The 20,340-nt window shown below is 37.7% G+C and overlaps 3 protein-coding genes and 1 long non-coding RNA gene across 7 annotated transcripts; 2 read left to right on the top strand and 2 right to left on the bottom strand.

The window, feature by feature from the left end:
- Window positions 1–810: 810 nt before the first annotated feature.
- Window positions 811–5,888, bottom strand: LOC129370412 (NEDD8-activating enzyme E1 catalytic subunit). 3 transcript variants are annotated; one of them, XM_055046382.1, is made up of 18 exons: window positions 5,813–5,888; window positions 5,638–5,732; window positions 4,222–4,345; window positions 4,060–4,140; window positions 3,877–3,959; window positions 3,550–3,630; window positions 3,415–3,458; window positions 3,256–3,320; window positions 3,001–3,156; window positions 2,497–2,599; window positions 2,295–2,405; window positions 2,129–2,182; window positions 1,939–1,975; window positions 1,778–1,859; window positions 1,588–1,688; window positions 1,436–1,499; window positions 1,303–1,357; window positions 811–1,209 (listed from the first exon to the last, which is right to left on the bottom strand). In XM_055046382.1, the coding sequence occupies exons 3-18, from the start codon at window positions 4,342–4,344 to the stop codon at window positions 1,121–1,123; spliced, it is 1,329 nt and encodes a 442-aa protein (XP_054902357.1). In that variant the 5' UTR covers window position 4,345; window positions 5,638–5,732; window positions 5,813–5,888; the 3' UTR covers window positions 811–1,120. The 3 variants fall into 3 exon arrangements, with proteins under 3 accessions (XP_054902357.1, XP_054902358.1, XP_054902356.1); XM_055046383.1 differs by having other exon boundaries at window positions 5,670–5,732; XM_055046381.1 differs by having other exon boundaries at window positions 5,694–5,732; window positions 5,813–5,886.
- A 609-nt stretch (window positions 5,889–6,497) lies between these two features.
- Window positions 6,498–10,276, top strand: LOC129370376 (PRA1 family protein 3-like). The gene is made up of 3 exons (XM_055046333.1): window positions 6,498–6,763; window positions 7,218–7,435; window positions 8,235–10,276. Exons 1-3 carry the CDS (start codon window positions 6,582–6,584, stop codon window positions 8,405–8,407), a joined length of 573 nt encoding a protein of 190 aa, XP_054902308.1. The 5' UTR covers window positions 6,498–6,581; the 3' UTR covers window positions 8,408–10,276.
- Window positions 9,592–13,731, bottom strand: lmod3 (leiomodin 3 (fetal)). Its single transcript, XM_055046332.1, has 3 exons — window positions 13,291–13,731; window positions 11,617–13,194; window positions 9,592–10,851 (listed from the first exon to the last, which is right to left on the bottom strand). The coding sequence occupies exons 1-3, from the start codon at window positions 13,576–13,578 to the stop codon at window positions 10,804–10,806; spliced, it is 1,914 nt and encodes a 637-aa protein (XP_054902307.1). The 5' UTR covers window positions 13,579–13,731; the 3' UTR covers window positions 9,592–10,803.
- Window positions 13,732–17,140: 3,409 nt separating this feature from the next.
- Window positions 17,141–18,728, top strand: LOC129370388 (uncharacterized). 2 transcript variants are annotated; one of them, XR_008607053.1, is made up of 4 exons: window positions 17,141–17,166; window positions 17,747–17,796; window positions 17,898–18,054; window positions 18,517–18,728. It is a non-coding gene; the product is annotated as an uncharacterized LOC129370388 (long non-coding RNA). The 2 variants fall into 2 exon arrangements; XR_008607052.1 differs by lacking the exon at window positions 17,141–17,166 and having other exon boundaries at window positions 17,706–17,796.
- Window positions 18,729–20,340: the final 1,612 nt, after the last annotated feature.

Below are 20,340 nucleotides of genomic sequence, written 5' to 3'. Positions count from 1 at the left end.
AAAATAAAGATCAACTGTTAGTGGGTGGAGAAGATTTAATCTGGAGAAAATTGGTTTTCTGCAAAATACTTCACTGATACGTATGTGTTGTATTAAAATACTACTTATTTAACGGGTAATTATCTCTATGGACAGCTTGAGAAATTTTGAAAACATGAGCCTTAAAACAGGCAAGCTACTGGCATTCGGAATAATTACAAAAAGCATGTGTTTGACATATTAAAAATTTTAATTTGTTTTATACGTCATAACAGGCTATGAAAAAAATAAGCTAAGATTGAATCAGTAGCTGTTTAATTACTACACAGTAATGACTTAGAAGTTAGAATCAAATATAAAACAAAAATGTAAATGAAGTCTTCTGACTACTCTGCTGTGTCATAACTGTTACATTTTGTGACCAGATGCTTGAGATGATGTTGAAGCAACACCCAAGCAGGTGTTTGTTGGGTGGGGGGAAAGTAATTTCTGGAAATATGTCCTGTGATCGACTGAAACTACAGTGGGACCGTTTGGCGATAATGCCCATTCTTACATTTGGAGGACAAACAGGAAACAATTGCCTGAAGTAATTCCATTCTATTTGAATTGTATGGGTGGCAGCATCATGTTGTAGGGAAATTTTGCTGCAGGAGGAACTGGTGTACCTCATAAAATAGATGGAACCATGAGGAAAAAGAAATATGTTGAAATATTAAAGCAATATCTAGAGACAAATTGGTCTTTCAAATTTGCAGAAACACAAGACAATTCAGAAAGTATACTGTGGGTGGTGTTTGCTTGAAGTCCAATAATGAAAAAGAAAAAAAATACATTTCTAATGATAAACTTTATTAGGTTGGAGTTTACATACATAATTATTCTCAAATAATAAGAAACTGGATATAATATGAATCTGGACTGGACAAATAGAGAAGTGAACCATGTTACAAAAAAACAATATTATTTGATTCCATCTTCAGACAACACAATCAACATGATGTCTCACAAGTGAGACCTTCTGCGCCATATTTACATCCTGATGTCAAATGTGCAACTGCAACAGCAAAAGAAACGCAGTGATCCCACATCCAGTTTGCATTCAGATGCGTCAGTGCGGTTTAGTCAGTTAGTTTTTAATTCAAGCGGTGAAATTAATCTTGAATAGAACCGTCTGTGGAGTGGTGACATCGGCAACAGCGATTTCCTGTCCGTCGGACAACCCCAGCTCTGCATTGGAGGAAAATAAAACACGACACATTTACAGTTTTAAGGCCAAAAATAAAAAAATAAATGCATTTTAAAAAGACATCTCTTGTGTACCTTTTAGAGTTTTGCAGAGGTTTGGTCTTGTGCGCTCTTCGATGGACTTAACAGACTGCAATAAGATTAGAACATTTGTTTTAGCTCTAGGTAAACAGATTGTGCAGCAGTTTAAGAGTTAGACTTTGTTTACCTGCAGATACAAAGTCTTGTTCTTTCCTTCAAGGGTTGTGGTGATGGCCGGTGATTTCATTTGTCTGGACAGAAAAATTCCACCGTCTTAAAGTGATCATAGATCAAATTTGTACATTACTGATATTGTCATGTTTTGTTCCGAGAACTCACAAGGAGGCCGTTTCTGTCAGGTACTCTAAAACATCTTGTAATTTGGCAGAAGGAGGGAACTGGAGATCTTGAGGTACCTGGCTGCATGCTGTGCAATTTTCCTGTCAAAGAAGGATGATTTGGAACACCGATCATTAATCTCTATATGAAAACTGCGAGCGCGGTCTATGGTTAGTAAAAAAATACAAACCTTTCTCTCGGCTTCAAAGGTGTAGGTGTATAATCCATCCACATCATTAAAAACCATGTAGTTATTCAAGGGAATATATGCACTGAAAAGACAAATCTGACTGTAATTGATCCTGACATCAAGAAATAAAACCTTGAAGAAAATATGTTTCTCTAACAAACCTTGTAGCGATTTTAAAGACCTCAGTTGCACAGGCAGCTGTGAAGAGCAGAAGTAAAATGTATAAAAATGTTTTTAGATACACAGGCCCCTGAAGACTGGAAAAGGGGTATAGTGACTCAGCAAATTGACCAATGATGCCTAAAACACTGGTGAAGAAACAGAACTGCTCTAAAAAGCCAAGTTTCATACCAGCAATAACAGCATTAGTTGATGCCACAGCAGGAATAATCCTCTTCACAACTCCTGCAACACAAAAGCCGACTCTGAGGTTAATTCTATCAGTTCTGTCAAAAATAAGAAGTGATGTAACAAATTAGCGCTGCATGAATTAAAGTTTTCTAATTCACAGTCTCACCTTGCGTGAGTCTGTACGTCACTCCTGTGATGTTAAACTCTGCCGCTCTTTCTTGAGATTTTTCAAACACCCACTGAATGTGTTCTGGATTGTCACCGTCTAAACTCGTGTCTAGTTGAGAAGAAGGCAGAGGCAATAAATGTTGATACAAACTCATAGATTTTTTTTTTTTCACATTATATACATTTAAATTGATGCAGACCTCCAAAAGGCCTTTCTTTGGACCACTGTAAGATTCTGGCGTATTCCACGCAGTGTTCTGGAAGCCGCGGCATTGTTGCGATGGTACACATGGGGAAATTTATCTGTGGATTGAAACAATTCAAAGATAAGCATTTTTCACGAGGACTGTGAGCCTCACATTTTGTTTTCTATAAGAATTTTATGTTTTCTTACTTTTCTTCAATTTTTTTTTAGTTTCTATCTCAAAACCATTAAAATTTAATTCTTTAAACATTCTTTATTTTCACAAAGCTTGCTCTAGCAGACCGCTTTACATTGCCTAATTTGGTTCAGGCTGAAGATTATGCTAAATGAAAACTGTCAGAAAAAGTGGAACAGGTGATGTTTCTGTACATAGATGAGTCATAATTTGTCCTGCTGGAAGTTTGACTTTTTTTGGTCATATGCACTTAAAATCTCACACTAAAAAAATTTAACTGGGATTAGTTTTAGAAAGTGAACCTAGAAAAAATGTGGGTGCAACCTGTGGTGGATACAGCTCCAGCGTGCAATCAATACACGCAGTCATGCCCGGCAGGATGACCCGAGCGTTTCCTTTAAAGCCCTCCGTTCCCCCGTCGATGAGGGGGATGATGGAGCTGGGATCAAGCACTCCGTCTTCATAGCTCAGGAGAGAAATCTACAGAGATTAATCAATTACATTAGCCAAACCTCTCCACAAAAACAGCAGGTAATAATAGATGAGAGGGAAAAAAAAATATTTTCATTTAAATTGTACCAGCATCCCATTTATCCAGCGTCTAGCAATAATGGAGTCAAGTCCGCAGACAATGATGTGAAACTCTGCAACGATAAACAGCTTGGAATGAGTTTAACCCCTCAGTCATTAAAATAACCAATTAACTCTGATTAGGTTTAGAGGCAGAAATGCACTTACGCCTATAGAAAGAATCCTCAAAGTCTTGAATCTTTTTAAAGTGACTGCCATCACTCAGGAAAAAAGCCAGGGAAGTATGTAACACAATGTTAGCTAAACATGAATTGTTTATGCAGAATCAAGAGTGAAGGATACGGGACAACTTTACATCCTGAGATACGACTGTTGATAAAATCAGCAGCCACATCCGCCTTTGGTCTTCCAACGTCTTTGGGCCTACACAAAGAATTAATGTTATTTATGAAACATGTGGCAAGCTGTATATATAAGCTTTATAGGTAGGAGAGGATGAAACATCAGGTCTGGGGATGGATGGAATAAATACAAATTTTAAATGCTAATACATGAGAAATTTTGGAATGTTTCCCATATTAAGTAAATTTACTGTGATTATACCCTTCTTACAAACCATTGTGGCTCTTGTTAACAATGACCTTTTTAAATTACAGTGGTAAAACTAACCTGAAAAGAAACTGCCTGTTAAGATTTGACACATCAATGGTATCCATGTCAACCACATGAATAAGGCGAAACCCAGACAGGGCCTAAATAGAAAAAAAAATTGATATAATATTGCATCTCAAATAGCCCAGACAAAATGGATTTGATATGCCATTATAGGAACGATTAAAGCCATTTCCTTACCAGGTTCTTAAGGAGTTCACATCCAAGTCCTCCTGCACCGATGACCAAAATCTTACAGGTCTCCAATAAAAACTGCAGAGACTAATTTGACAAAACAGCCGTATTTTAACCACACTGCATCTGAACAGTGATGGACATTATTCACACTTTCATGGCGGTCACCTCGGCGCTTGGCTCAAAGTCAGGATGGGTGAAAGGACCCGGCCTTTCCAAAAACTTCTTCACATGATTCCAGCGACCATCCCAGTCGCAGCCGCTATCCATGTGTCCACTATCAACAGCCATTCTGGATGCAAAAACAAAAAAGAAACACTGAACATGTACTATAGCTCAAATTATTGCATTTAAATTTTTTAAGAGATGCACGACACATTAACATCTGTATCAGCTGATGTTGGTTACTTTTTAATCATCAACCACCATCTAGTTTGTGTGCTTGAGGAGGGTTCGCCTCATGGTTTTTGTTTGGTCATGTGAAAAGTGATGCAGCACAGAATTGTGGGTAATTGTGGCAATATGGCTTGAAACTAAAATCTCAGATTCTTTTCATACCAAATCAAATTGTCATTTTTAATCAGTTGTTTTCTTTCTCCTTTTCCTTTCTCATAAAAAAATTACAAATGACAGAAAATATTTTCAAAAACTTAGTTTTATTTTAATCATACCTTGTAGGAGTTGACCTGAATTCTAAATACAACAATTTGACCTCCAGATCTTACTGTTACGAAGCAATAGAGCACTCAACATTGCAGTACTTCTTTAACATCCTTTTTAAAAATATAAAAATGTGATAGAAGATAACTTAGAACTGTGCTCTGCTGTACAGTAATAAAAAAAACACTAAGATGCAGCACACTTAAATGTAAATCCTTAGGAAATACTTTCAATACTAAAGTTGCTTCCAAAAGTTTAGAAACAGAGAAATCTTGTTGCCCGTTTCATTTTGTTTGTAACAATTTTGTCTCTATTTCTTATTGGTTGTAGTTTACTTTGATTCTGGGTGGCTATGAGGACTGATTAGAAATATACAATTTATTGTAAAATGTATTCAATCAAAACACCAAAGAAAATCTGCAAACATCACTTCAATTTACTCAAACTTGGTTCAGGAGAGGCAGATGATATCAGTGTCATTCTGATGGAGGTTCAGTGGCAGAAAGGCTGTTTTAAAACAAAGTGGTGCCTAACATTATGTTACTTATCACTCTGCATCAACTGGGCCATACAAACCAAAATGTTGCTGCGAGTAGGATTGCAAGAAATTCTACTTCAATGAGAGAAGTTAAATTGCTGGGAGATCAACAAACTCTGGGAATTAGTTTGACTCAATGTTCTGTAATGTTATGTTGTCTTCAACAGCGCAGTCATAACCTGTTTGTAGCTAACAAGTATCGCGAGCTTTGCGAATTTGTAGAAAATGACAGGTCTTCCTCTTTCTGTGTTATATCCCACCGTCCTGCTCACTCCAAGAGTAAAAGAGATATTATCTCAACCAGCTAGCAAAGACAGTAAGTGAGCCGCTGCTCCTTGCCAACGAATTTATTTTTTATGTCTGCTGGCCCAGCAGTCGCTGCTTACAGTGCAACGCAAACCTGCCGCCAGTCAGAGACCTTTATTTAGCATTCGTCACTAACTTCTCAGTCAGGTCCTCTAATCGCCTTCTTTTCTTCTCCCTAGAAAAAAAAGACAGTAACTCAGGCTCGGTTTAAGAGAAACTGATAAAAAATTATATTTAGCGCTCATTGAGACTTACGGCTCCTCGGCATCCGCCATACTTTCACGGTCCCATGTCCTCGATTCAGGCTGCACTGTGTTCAAGGGAGTCAAAGCTGCGCAGCGAACTGCAGCTCCCGCGATAACACAGAAGTAACTATGTGACCATCAACACCAGAGGGCGCTGTTGCTTTTTGTACTTCATTTTCAAAGAACCACGTGACTGACAAAAACTGGACTGAAATACAGATAGTGGTCTAGTCTGTTGCTCATTGCAGTGCTGTGGAAAAAGTTTTAGTATTTATTTATGCCCCCAAATTGTATGAATTATTATTATTATTATTATTATTATTATTATTAGTAGTAGTAGTAGTAGTAGTAGTAGTAGTAGTAAAATTTAAAAAATCTTAGGGAGTTATAGCAAGATAACGATGTTACGACCTTGTACAATTAACAAAAGAAATGCATTTAAATCCACTTTTTCTGTTTTTTTTTTTCTTCTCTCGCTAATAGGAAATGTAATGAAGTATATGTATGAAAAGAATTTTAGCGTTTCCTCAATTGTCCTAGTTTCTTGATTATTGTAGATGTCAATTATTTTTACTTGGTTGTAGTATTAACGCATACTGCACATTTTAAATGGTATGAAACCATCTCATACGTCAAGCCGAGTAATCTCGCGAGATTTCATTGACGTCACTCCCTTTGCACAGACAGCGGAGATCAGCTGACCGTCAAGCACATAACGCCGTCTGGGTTTGTTTTGGTTTTTCTTTTTTTTTTTCTAAATCGCACGCTGAGCTACAGACATGGCAGCCAAAATGGAGCTTGCTCCTCTCAGACCATGGGATGACTTCTTTCCCGGAGCGGACCGGTTCTCCAAACCGGAGTTCCGGGATTTAACCAAGTGGAACAACAAAGTGATCAGCAATTTGATGTACTACCAGACGAATTATTTTGTTGTCGCCTTGGTGGTTTTCCTCATTGTGGGGTAAGTCCTCGCTGCGGTCCAAAGCTAAAAGCTAAAAGCTAGCATCTGTTACACTTTTCCTACACACACCCATATGTAGACTATTGCTTTTGCTACATTGTATTGTACTGAAACATTAATATACGTAAACGTTCAGTAACAGTGTTTGTTTTTTTTACTGTCGTGTACTAATGCTTTATTTTGTGAACGACCCACCATAGATTGTTAGTGATATAAAGGTAAACCTTAGTGATATAGATGGTCAGTATTGATTTTATGTGGCTTTTTTTTTCTTAATAGTTTGATTTGGCCAAACATGTAATGGAAATTATGAAGTTTCTTCTGGGTTTTACAGCTATACCATGAACATAAAATTGTTTCCTTGGGCACAATTGTGGTGTTTGCAAAATTAAACAAAGGGAAGTCCACGCCTTGGCTTATTGAAATGTGTTGCTCTGCATGTTTCCATGTCCAGGTTCCTGAATCCCTTTGGAATGTTTCTGGGTGGTGCCGTGGTGTCTCTGGTCTTCGCCGGTTCCGTGTGGGCTGGGGAAAACAAGCCCACAATCAAGAACTTCAAGAAGAAGAATCCCACTCTCTTTGTGATTGGCGTAATGGCCACAAGTTACTTTGTGCTGTCACTGTTTGGAGGTGTCATGGTCTTCATCTTTGGAATCACTTTCCCTCTGCTGTGTGAGTACCACAGTATCATGTGATCTTTAACTTTCAAAATCAGAAAGGAGAAAAAAATAATTCAGGATAGATGGGGCCTGCAGTCAGCTACTTAACAGATGTGCTGCTTTTACCTTGCCAAGTGTTTTTTAAAGCAGTATTACCTTGCTGAGTGATGGGAGCAATGACTGGCCCTTGCCAAGTCTTGCCTTTTCATTTTTTATTAATTTTCTTCATGTTTTTTTTTAGCCCACGGTACATATTCTACTGTCATGACTAGGTATAAAGGCAGTGACAGACTGAAACAAGGGGAACTTTCTCTCCATACTGAGGCATTTAGTGACTGGCAGCACAGGGAGTTCATCATTAGAGCAAATGTTACAACTCTGTCGCTGTGGTAAAAATACGAAGCTGTTTGATTACATCCCAGGAGATCCACCCACTGCCTGTGTTGACAGGTTGCTAGGGCTTGTTGGTTTGGACTGAACCACATTTACTGGCTGATGTCATGCATTCAGCATTTGCCTGACATGGAAATCAAATCATATGGCTATATGCTTAGCTGTTGCTATGAATACCAGAAATGTTTGTTGTTTTTTTCTCACAACAAACTATTTACCCTTGTTGTACTCATCCATTCATTTTCTAACACCCTTGTACCTAGTGGGGTCGGAAAGGGTGCTGGTGCCTATCTCCAGCTAATGTTTCGGGCGAGAGGCAGGATACATCCTGGACAGGTCGCCAGTCAAGGACCTTGTTGTACTAAAACTTATAAATTTTTCCTTCTGTAAAAATGCCTTGCTCCTTGTTTCTGCTTTAGTGATCCTGATCCATGCATCTCTGAGACAGCGCAACATGAAGAACAGGCTGGAGAACAAGATCGAAGACGTCGGGCTGAAGAAGACCCCGATGGGGATGATCATGGATCTCCTCGACCAGCAGGAGGAGAAGATAAACAAGATCCAGGATTTTATTGAGAATAAACTGCAGTAATGCTCGCGCCAGCTGAGTGCCAAAGACAGCAAGCGTACAGAAGGGTATAGAATGGCTACAATACTTTCAGTCCTTGCACATGTAAAATTACTGATACTTGCATTCCCACATTTTATTTTTAGTTTTAGATTTTATGTGTTGGTGTTAGCGTCACAATATAAACTGGATTGTTGTGTTAGCAGGAAGTTGAGTCATTGTGCCCTACCTAAGGTTTGATAGTCCTAAATCCAGACATCTCCAAAATCTGCTCATTTTCCAGTATTAATTTGTGCTTCATTGTATATGACTATTTATTTTAGCTAAGTTATATGAAAGACCTCATCAAAATAAGTAGAGATGCTAAAATTTGTTGTAAAAAATCATTTATCTGTTTGCTACCTCAGAATATGCACGTTTCATCTGAATTTATAAATCCTTATCAAACCAATTAAAGAGGCCCTCAGATGTCTACACTTTGATTAAGCCAGATTTTTTCCTAGACAAAAATTATTAGAAATGATTTTTAACATTGAAACAATTCCACATTTTATGCAACAAATATCCTGCATAGTTCAACTAAAAATCTAGACAAATGTTTGCATCCTAAAAAGTTACATGTCATCTGAATTATGTCAATAAACAAAAGTATAATTTAGGACTGCAGCAATAAAAATCCTTTTGTAGCTTATACTGAGGTGCTGTGGAAACAGCCATCAAGAGAAAAATTTAGGATCAGAGCAATGTTACAGACATTGATATGTATTACTAAATATCCCAAACTTGTAAAAAGAAATTGTTCAGAGAAGCCATTTAAAAGGCAACAAATTCTGTTTGTGTTTTTGTATGTGAAAAAATTTGTATTTTCATACATCTTGTCTAAAGAGGAGGTTAGGAAAACAGAATCATTTAAGCTCCAGATCTATCTAAAAATGTCCTATGGCCTAGTTGGAGAATAAATGGTCCACAATTCATATTCACTCTTACGAATGTGCATGTGTTTAATCTGATTTAAACATTTAAAGTCAAAATTTTAAAATGTTTCATCATAAAACATTCATCTAAATCACAAAGCTCTGGATTTAAGAGAAGTGTGTGCACTTTTGAGAGCCACCGATTGAAGCCAAACCCCATTTATCTGCTGGATGGATGGCAATATCTGTGTTGGAGCTTATAGAAACTGATCTGAAACCAGTTTGTTGATCTGGAAAATTAGCTTTTTTATGCCTGAAAAAAATTACAGATGTGTTGACTTTTTTTTTTTTTTGCATACAGTTCCTGGCCAAATTGCCTAAACTGAGAATATACCCTCTAACAGCAGCTATGCAATGCCAGAAACGAATGGCGAGTGCATCTTTAATGTATTACTATTAAGTCAGTATGTTCAAGCCTATTTATTCCAGTGCAATTTTAAAAATAAAAGCATGCCCATAACTTAGAATGGCAGCAACACCTGACTGAATATATAACAGCAGACATCTTGTTCTGTTTTTACTTTTTGGTCAAATAAAGCCTGCACCTGTAGTACGTATCTGTTATATACTGCTTATGCTGACAATTAACATCTATCGTTTTGCTGTTTGTGAATGCACACTGACTGAAGGCTATGCATGTTATGTCTACAGATGGAACATAAGAAAGATTTGAATGTGTTATAGATGCTACTAGATAATACATACAAATTCCAGATGACTGTATTTCCTTATTTTAAAAAAATGTTCATGACAATTTTGGCACCTGAAAAAAGACACATTTGTCCTTTGTAAGTTTAACTTCATTTGCACAATCATGGTGTGGATATGAACTTATTTAAACATATTTTGTTCTCTGTTTTTACATTTTCTGTACATAAAAGCAAATCATAATTAAAATAAAAATACAATCATTTAACGATTTACTTTTTGTTTGGTTTTTAGCGTGAGTGTGTTTTGACATACAATTATGATTTTTTTTTATATCTAGAGTCATTGTCTGAAAGTTAAAATATAATTACAAAACTAGATAAATCTAATAAGTAAATACAAAGTTAAAGTTTACTTTTAAGTAAATAATATATTTACCAACTAGATTAAGTTTGGGTTTTTTTACATCACAAAGGCGTTATATTTTTTTAATCATGTTGGAAAGGCTCTTTGCACACAAAATTAATTAAACACAAATTATTCTTTCAGTGAACAATTTTTATTTATAAGAAATTAGAACATTTTAAAAGTGTAAATAAATTCAATAAATTGTACTTTGTTCTTTTAACACTACATCTGTATTTCAAGTTTTAAGAACTAAAACACATTTATGAAACAAAAGCAAGCTTAGTTTCGTCTTGTGTGGCAATCATGTTCACTCTGTAGGGCTGTGCATGAAACGTAACCAACATGAGTAAAATAAACATACTCTACAGTGAGAAAACAGCTGAAGCTGAGTCAGATGAGACTTGTTTCACTTGATTCCAGCGCTTTTGGGAGTGGCACCTGCAAGCAACAACACAAGAAAATAACAATAGGTTCTCTGTATTTTCAGTAAATAAAGTTAGATTTTTGCTTAAAATGATAGTCTGGATTTTGGTATCAGTTCAGTTCTCTCCCATTTTCTCTAGACAGACATCATGTTGCCATGAGTTTGGAGAAAAATTCCAAAATCCTCACTCAAATAACTAGTTAGACTGATTCAATATTTTAAACAAATTTTAATGAATAAAACTCAAACTGAAAACGATCTTGCTGGTGCAATATAAACCAATAGTGGCAGATAACGTGCAACCTTACTCAAGGTCATTGGTATCTTTCTTTGATTTCTCAGCTGAACAATGAGGGTGTCAATAAATGATGTTGCCTGTGGTTCCTGGCTGTATCAGCACTGTTTTTGTTGCAGCTGAAAAGAATATTGATGCTACCAGCATCAGCAAACATAATTTGGCATAACAAACTCAACAGTCTTCAGAGTTTTCCATTACTCTGAAGATTTCTACATTTTTCTAACTCACTACTTTGTTTACAAGAGGTAAGGAAACTAATATATTAACTTTAGGGAACCTCATTTTAGTTTATATGCACCAGCCTTTAAAAGTGTAGAAACTGGATCTGATCATCTTGTAAAGTCCCCTTATATAACTTTATTTGGGAATTGGCGTTGTATAAAAAAGAATGACAAAATGAATCTATTTTGCCATTGAACTATCACTTTAACATGCTCTTCCATTGAACGTTTTTTTATAATAATATTCCTTGTGTACTCACGGATTTAAGATATGCCACATTGCTCTGTTTGATCTCACTGAGGAGCTGATCACGAGGCGTGAGGTCAACTTTAGGAGGTACTCGTCTGCGAGGGATGGGCTTCAAAGTCTTTATCACATCATTGAGGTTGGCCTTTTCTTCTGCCATCTCTCTGTCTCCTCTATCTTTTACTTTGGGAGTCTTTCTTAGTTGGAAACTTGGTTTTTCTGATCTCCGGTCTTCTCTTGGGTCCAAGTCCAGGAAGGGATCACGTTTCTTGGGTGTTCTCTTTAATTGGATATCTTTTAACGGGTTTGATGGTTCTGCAGTAGGTTGTTTGGGAATGCTGTTGCGCTTCAGGCTCTTCTTTGGCTCTGACTGCTCACTCTGATGCTGTGTCTGGGCTATGCTGCTCTGTTCTGGCATGGATGGGACAAGGCCATGCTGATGTAGGAACTCAAGTGGTGGTATGTAGCCCAACATTTGAAGTAAACCAGGAGGCAGATTGAGACTGTTCTCGTACATCTGCATCATTTCCCTCTGCTCCTTGACCTGCTGCTGCCTTTGCTCCTCCTTCCTCAGCTGCCTCTGACGGTCGAGATTCCTGGTCAAGATGTTGGTTACCACCATTCTGGGGCCTGGCAGCTCAAAGTGGTAGCCTATCTTTAGGAGCGTGTTGTTTGCCTTGAGCAAACGAGAGATCTCCATCTCGGCATGGTGACCCAACATGTGCCTCTGGTTGTGAAAGCGAAGCTCTGTGAGAGTCTCGTTGAACTGGAGGCAGCGGATGATGGCGACGATTCCCTTTCCAGTTATAAAATTGGACTCAATATTCAAAGTGGCAATGCTGCGATTTTCTCTTAACATGTTAGCCAGGCTGAATGCAATGTTTTCATCGGCACCTGTGTTCGCTATGCTGAACGTTTTGACGTGTTTGTTCTTTTTCAGGGCATTCACGTAGTCTACGAGCATTTCCTTAGGAATGTTTTCTATGTTATTGAGGTTGACCTCAGTGATAGACGGATTGTTGTTACGGATTTTGTCCAGAGTTGACTCCAAGTTTGTCTCATTTCCTGAAGGACGTGATGTCATTTTGATATTATTAAGAGCCAACTTAGGGATTTTTAACTTGTTTACTTTAATTGGTTCCTTTTTTGGGAGGTTATCATTGGCTTCACTTGTGTTTGGCACTTCTGGAGTCTCTTGCGGGGGTAAACAATCTTCATTTGCATTTTCCTTTTTATCTTCATTGTTTGCAAAGTTCACGTTGGAGTCTGGAACAGACTGGCTGTCCGCTGTGATATTTCCAGCTGTTTCTTCAGCGGCACTGGGGGGGGTTACATCTTTCTTTGTATTCTCAGGTTTGAGATTTATAGCTACTTTCTCAGTGGTTTCATTGTTAACATCAGTCACTTTGTCCTTTTCAACCTCCTCTTCATCTTCTTCAATTATTTCCTCAATAATCTCCTCTACAATTTCCACTCCATCTGGATAGTCAGTGCCATCTTCCTCAATGATTTCTTCTATCACTTCATACACCTCATATCTGACATCTGGATTTTCTTCTTCCTTTTTTACAGCTTCCTCTTGTAAGATTTTCTAAAAGTAACAAATCAGGATATTAACATTGGAGCTGCAATACACCATGAGCAAAAGTAACTTTCATAAACATCTGAGAGTTTTAACTCTTCCTACCTCACTGGGCAGCAGAGTGGCGGGCACTCTTTCCTCTTCCAGCATACGTTTTGACTCTTTCTCCCAATAGAGATAGTCAACCAGTGACCTGTGGTCAAAACTTCCTGTTGGAGCTTTCTCTGTCTGGTCCTTCTGTCTTTGTCCCACTGGTACGCTTTCATCTGGGGCAATGATAACATCCATCTCGCTCTGGAGCTCTTTGAGCTCCTCAGGTGAGAGCATCGCCAAGATTGCATCTTCATCAATCTCTTCCTCACTAAGATCCTCACCGTCTCTGTTGTCAGACATATCGCCAATGTATTGTTTCTTTCCTTAGCTGCTTTTGAGAGGACAGATAATTTCTGTTTTGTCCACACTTGAGAAAAGAGCAAAGTGGGAAGTGTCTGACTTCGACCTCTGCCTGAGAGACTCTGCCTCATGTGTTGTCTAAATTTAAATGCTGTGAACTGTGGAAGATATTTAAAGCGTTAGCAGGGGGAGACATGCCAGCATTCTACCCAGCTGGCTCGGTCATCAAGATCTTTTGGGATGACACCTGCTTCAAGTAAAAGGGAAGAGGAGAACTGACAGGAGCAGCTGGTCCATTAACACAGGTCCAATTGGATAGCTCTGGGGGAGACTCCACAGCAAACAGTCCCTCCTGGAATGCTGTTGAAGGCATAACCTTTGGGATACTCTGTAACAACTTAGAAACCAGAGAAAATTGTTTGTTGTTGGATTTCACATTAGTTTGTAGATTGAAGAGAACTTTGGTTCTTTTTAACAAAATGTTTAAAATCTTTTTTTTTTTTTTACTGTTTTAAAATATTAATGAAAAATAATAACCTTTTAGAAAAGATGGTATTAGTAGATATTTTCTGCACTGCCTTTGGTACAATGTTGAGATCATCCAGCAGGTCCAGACAACAGAATAGTCAGTTTATCATGTTTTTACTTGAAACCTTTTAAAATGTTCTTGGAGGAAGAAATCCTATATCTCAAAACATCATCCTGGCTAAATAAGGGCAATTAGGCAAATGTAACTGTCAAATAGCTTCTGCAAACAGGATAGTGTGTGATATCTATGCCTGGCTCATTTACAAACACTAGGCTTTCCAGGACCAGGATATTAAAACATTAAAAATAATTCTACAATGCTTTATTTTTTTAAACAGTTCAGTATTGCTCTAGCCACACTTTGAACCCTTAACATTTTTCATGTTATTATTTTATGCTAGAACAGTCCAGTCCAGTCTCCAAGCCAGTACGCATGAGTGGGCCCCCCTTGGGTTTGTAGTAGGCCATATGGGTAATGAGTGGTCATGGGTTTTATCTGGGCAAACCTCATGGGACACATATGTTAACTAAATGGGACCCGTATGGGCTGGCCCATTTGGGCTAAATGTATGGGCCCTATTCAGCAACAATGTGGGCTAACTGGAAATGGGACAGAAATCAACACTATTTGGGGCCCATGTGGTTTCAGTATCATGGGCCCCACATGAGAAGCCCAATGTGGGCTGTCCAATTAAACTAACATGACATGAGCATGGCTAAACCATACATGGGTTGGACCTGGGCAGGAATGTAGCCCCTAGTACTTTTTTCATGGTCTAAAATGGGACAAAATTGTAGAACATTTTAATCGACAATGTGGTTACCCTGTCACTTTCAAACTTTTCACTGTATGTCAAAGCAAAAGCCAGTTCAGTATTGCTCTTGCTACACTTGAACCCCTAACTTTTTTTTCATTTTATTATTGCAGTCTGAATGTATTAAAACATTTTTTTGAAATAATCTGTTTGAAATATATACTAAACTCATATTCTGGTGCTTACTCAAAATTAAGCACAGAGTGGTCATGGTTGAGCTTTAGTCCTTGTTTTATTTTTAATAATAATAACTTTTTATTTTATTTTTATTATTATTTTTTATCAATTGGATGTTTAGACATCCATAGAGTTTACTGCAGCCTGTTCGCAGCAAGATTTAAATTTTTATTTGGACAAATAGTTCAGATCAGACCATTGTGAAAAATATCACAAATGTTTAGAAAATAAACAAAACTCATTAGTAAGTGAGAGACAAGAGTAAAATTTTGAGCATCTGTTTTTTCATATATTTGCAAACATTTTCCAAGTCATCAGTATAAATAAAATAAAAAATAAAAAAACGTAACATTTCTGTTAATGATTCATTTGGTTCCAATTACCTTTTTGTTCATTGTTTGCTCTGAGGCACCGTTGCCAATAAAGGTTGGTGAATTGAAGTACCGGTAGGCACTTTACACATCCACTGAAGAAAATAGTTCCAAACATATTTGAATAAGGAGGACAACGAAATGTATTTATTTACATTGAGAACTTTTGCTACATCGGTTTTACATTTGTTAAACCGATGTAGCACTCTCAAAAATTAATCTTGTGTTTCTTGGAAACGTAAAATGACCCGCGGATGGATATGCGGTTTCAAAATCAAGCCTGTTCTCTTCATCAGTCCGTTGGCGCGGAGTCTGCCGGCTGATCTACGAAAGAATCTGTAAGTACATTTCTTCTGTTTTACCTAGTACCAAATTTTAGGGAGAGATTTTAAAATCGCTTGTTAAAAAAATTGTTGCTCGTAACAAATCGGACGACAGTATCCCAAAAGAGACTTAATTGTTATTGTTATTTTTGCTTTTCTTTAGGTGATACTTTTTCTGATATTGCTAACACACACAGCTACACACAATAAGCAGATTTAGTGCAGACCGATTTCAAACGCAGCGTTGTGGGCCAAACCATTTTCAAATACCGCCGCCATTCTATTTGTTGAGCTGCCATTGGTTCATTTGAGCGCCAACGAGGCAGAATGAAATCGGTTCACTGAAGAATCTATGTTGCTAGCAGAGGTTGTTACAAAGTGTCTGGACACAATAAAACCATTTGTATGATTTAAAAAGAGTAACTATTGTGCTTTCATTCTATGTACTTGGGCTTTTAATAATCTTTCTCACAGTCACATCAGCATGCATGGGTGGGTCTCATGTATGGATTCAGGCTGGTTTGGCTGGGACCCATGCAAGATTATTATTGTCGTTTTTTTCAATAAAACTGCATTGAATCGTTAGCTTTGGGCTATATAGGTAATGATAAGAGGGCATGGGTTTATCTGGGCCAACTGCGTGAGGCTCAAAAGGTTAACCGAAATGGGACTCATATTGTTGGCTCAATTGGGTTAAATGTATGGGCCCAATTCAGCATTAACGTGGGCTAACTGGGCATGGGACAGAAATGGGAACACTATATGGGGCCCATGTGGTTTCAGTATATTGGGCCTAAAAGGTTTTTTGTAAATAGGATGAAGGCATTGTAGTTCATATTTTTAAATTCTTTTTTTTAATTGTTGTGACACTTTAAAGCGTTTTGTTATGTCATAGTTTATTTCAATCTGCCGCTATTGTGTTGGTCTAGAGTAGTCATCAGTGTCAGGGTTCCTGTGTGTGTATGTGAGTGTCACATCTTATTTCAGCGAGGATCTTTGTGAGAGCCCGTGGAGCTTGGCACAGGTGGAGGAGCAGCAGAATCTTCAGTCTACGCTAGATTGACTGCTAGATGGTTGCATACACCGGTATCACTCTGGCCTCTCCTGTTGTGAACAGTTTTCTGAGAACGTTTCTGTGTCTACTAGAAGTCACCTGGTCTCTGTGTTTGTTCGATCCTAGGGGTTTTGTCGCCTCATTCGAGAACTCACCAGTGAATACCTGCCTGCTCGCTCCGCCGATTCCACTGCCTCCACTCCACCCTTCGAGCTTCCAGCTCTCTTCCATTCCCACCTCGCATTTACCTTCGGAACCGCTGCACACCCTCTCTCAGGAACCTGGCATCTCACACCACGCCTCGAAAGACCCGCACCGAAGTAAGCCTGTTCCTGTTTCCCCTCCGATCAGTCATTCTAAGCCCGTCATAACTAAGTTCTCGTTTCAGGCCAACCTGGTCGAGTGGTCCTCACCCTTCCGCTGATGTCCGGGAAATAGATTTTATTTTGTCCTGTTGTAAATAAATCACTCACTCATCCCTATCCAACGTGTGGTTACTGCATGTGGGTCCGTAAATTGAAACCCATCATGTCAATCAGTGGCCAAGCCTGAAACAAATATTGAAAGATGAAGAAATTCTTTTTGATATTTTTGCAATATTTAGCTAGCAGTTATGTGAAATGTACTTATATTTAATTGTAGCTCTAATTTTTTTATATGTGAAATGTTTTAGGCTTTATTAGTTACATTTATAGTGATTTTCTAAACTTCTCTTAAGAGTAATACTACTGTCTTAGTCCTGTCACGTTAACAAAGAAATTAGGATAATTGCAAAACTGTTCAGTGTTTACAATATAAGGCTTCAGTAGTTAATCTATACAAAGGCTGTTTTGCCTTAATTTTTTTATTTTTTGAAAGTCTAAATGTTATATTGCACTCATAAAATATATATTTTTGCAGGCTTCAAGAGGATCAGCGTGTGAAGATCACTTTATAATGATTTGAAAAAGGTAGATTAATATGTTAGTGAAATTAAGCACATAAGAGTGATATAATAACAAACTGATGAACAAAAACAAAATGTTGTCCTGTTATTGTCATTGTACTTAAGGTTGCCATGGCTACAGAAATTGGAGGAGCATCCTTAGATGACACAATACAACCAGCTGTGCGATTCCTCATGTCCCATGAACTGGAAGTCCAGTTCAACCTTTTGGCCAACATTGGAAACAAGCTCTTGGACCTGCGTCTCTTTGATGTTTTGTATGGTAATATCAGTTTTTATTGTCAGAGTAACTTTTTTTTTTCACTTTTCTTTCTTAAACATATGTTAATTTATTTTGGTTGTTTTATGCTTTTGTTTGTTATTTTTAGTAATGTTTTTAGGTTAAAATTGAGTCTTCAATTTTTGGTTTTATTTGAACAGTATTCTTTCACTGTTGTTAAGAACTTAAAATTTGAAGGTAATATTGTTTGCATTTCAAACAATATTAAAATAACCACAAAACCACGATAGAACCTATTAGTTGATTTATATAGATGGATATATTTTAAATTTACAGTAAGAATATAGTTTCTGTACATAATAATGATGACTCAAGAGTCCTTTTGATTATGGCATATCTCTGCAAGCATTTTTGCCCCATGAAGGGGGAGATGCAAATCTCATGAATGTTACATTGTGCTAAAATGAAACACTAATACAATTTCTACCTTTGCTTGTATTTCAGGGGACTTAAAAGAAATTATCCATCTACAGAATCACACAAGCATACAGCAAAGACTCTCGAAGTGGTTTACTGGAGCCCGAGTGGAAGTGGAAATAGACTAGAGAGACTGCCAGTTCAAACTCAGGTTGGGGAGGTCTTTCAAGATGGACAGTTTCAGTAAAGTATGAGAGATTTCAAATTTAAGCATGCATATGGCATGTAGGTTATTTTTAAAAATGTTTAACAAAATGTATTGTGAAAGATCTATATAGGTGTGTATATTCACATTGTGTGTATCAATGTAATATACGTGTATAAAGTTATATAGATAGTATTTAGATGTATACATTTATAGACCTGTAGGAAAATATGTAGGTGTCTTTATTTGTGTGCATCTATAGATATATATTTATAGATCTGTTTATAAGTTTGTTATAGTAAACTAGCTTCTGTTATTTTCAAAGATGTCGTGAATAATTGCAGATTTCTTTTTGTGGCACCATTCCCTGAGTATTAATGAAGTTCTAATAATTGCTGTAGTGAGGTAAAAATAACTCCTGACAATATTTTAAATTACTAAATAAAAGCCTTGAGCAAAATAAATTTTTCATCTCTTTTTTTTATTTTTTATTTGAACACGTTTTAAGCTAGACTTTGGATTGTTGATCAAGATTGCATATCTATGAATGTAATTCACATCCAGGTTAGATGAGAATTGTTCCTACAGGATTAAGGCATCTGGGTCCCGCTGAAAGCCCAGTCAGCACCCATAAAAATTTACTTGGGCAAACCCATGTGGGGCCACCATGGAAACCGTGGACAAACCCACTTGGTACCCATATTCTAGCCCAGTTCAGACCCAATTGGGACCCAGGTAAATTCCTGACAGCACCTAGTGGGCCACAGATGGGCCTCATGTGAGTTAACCACATGGGCCCCACTGAAAACCCAGTCAGCACCCATTAAAATCTACTTGGGCAAACCCATGTGGGGCCACCATGGAAACCGTGGACAAACCCACTTGGTACCCATATTCTAGCCCAGTTCAGACCCAATTGGGACCCACGTAAATATTCTTGACAGCACCCTAGTGGGCCACAGATGGGCCTCATGTGAGTTAACCATGTGGGACCCACTGAAAACCCAGTTAGCACCCATTAAAATCTACTTGGGCAAACCCATGTGGGGCCACCATGGAAACCGTGGACAAACCCTTTTGGGACCCATATTGCCTGCCCACTTATATCCATATGGGGCCCACCTAGGTGTGCTGGCTGGGTGTCTTATAATAGCAGTGATTTAGTAAGCCTTGAGGATTTATGAAGTGATTTTAAAGTTTGTAATAAATCAAATGTTAACTCAGTAGTTAGCACTGCATGCATGAAGGGATGATGTCATGCATGAGGAAGCCTCAAAGTTTAAAAGTTGCTTTTGTTGTGTTTTATTTTATTTCATGTGCTAGAACTAACTCATCATTTGCCTTTTTAATGAACACTAGAACTCATTGCATGCAGAAGATTTAGAGACGAACCGCATGACAAACTGCTGAGGCGAAAACAAGCCACACAGTTCGGAGTGCTTGGAGGTACAAAGGAATTACGTCGGTGCTGCCCTTTTCTTGCTCATGTTCCTGTCTAGGATAACAAGATGGGTTATTGCAAGTGCAGAGGAAGAGAACAAGAAAGACTAGGGTGTGCTTTTTTTCTGACCAGTTAAATAGTACTTGTTGGCTCTAAAATCTAGCTGGTTGTTCTTGCTGGTAGCTAGCAGTAATGGTTTTGAAGTGTGATTGTCTTGTTAGACAGACAATAGGCTGAGAAATACACAATCTAAAATGTTCACAGT

This window comes from Poeciliopsis prolifica, unplaced genomic scaffold (assembly GCF_027474105.1).
Source record: "Poeciliopsis prolifica strain line A6 unplaced genomic scaffold, Auburn_PproV2 SCAFFOLD023, whole genome shotgun sequence".
NCBI classification, from domain to species: Eukaryota; Metazoa; Chordata; class Actinopteri; order Cyprinodontiformes; family Poeciliidae; genus Poeciliopsis; species Poeciliopsis prolifica.
This window is presented reverse-complemented; position numbering and strand designations above follow the sequence as displayed.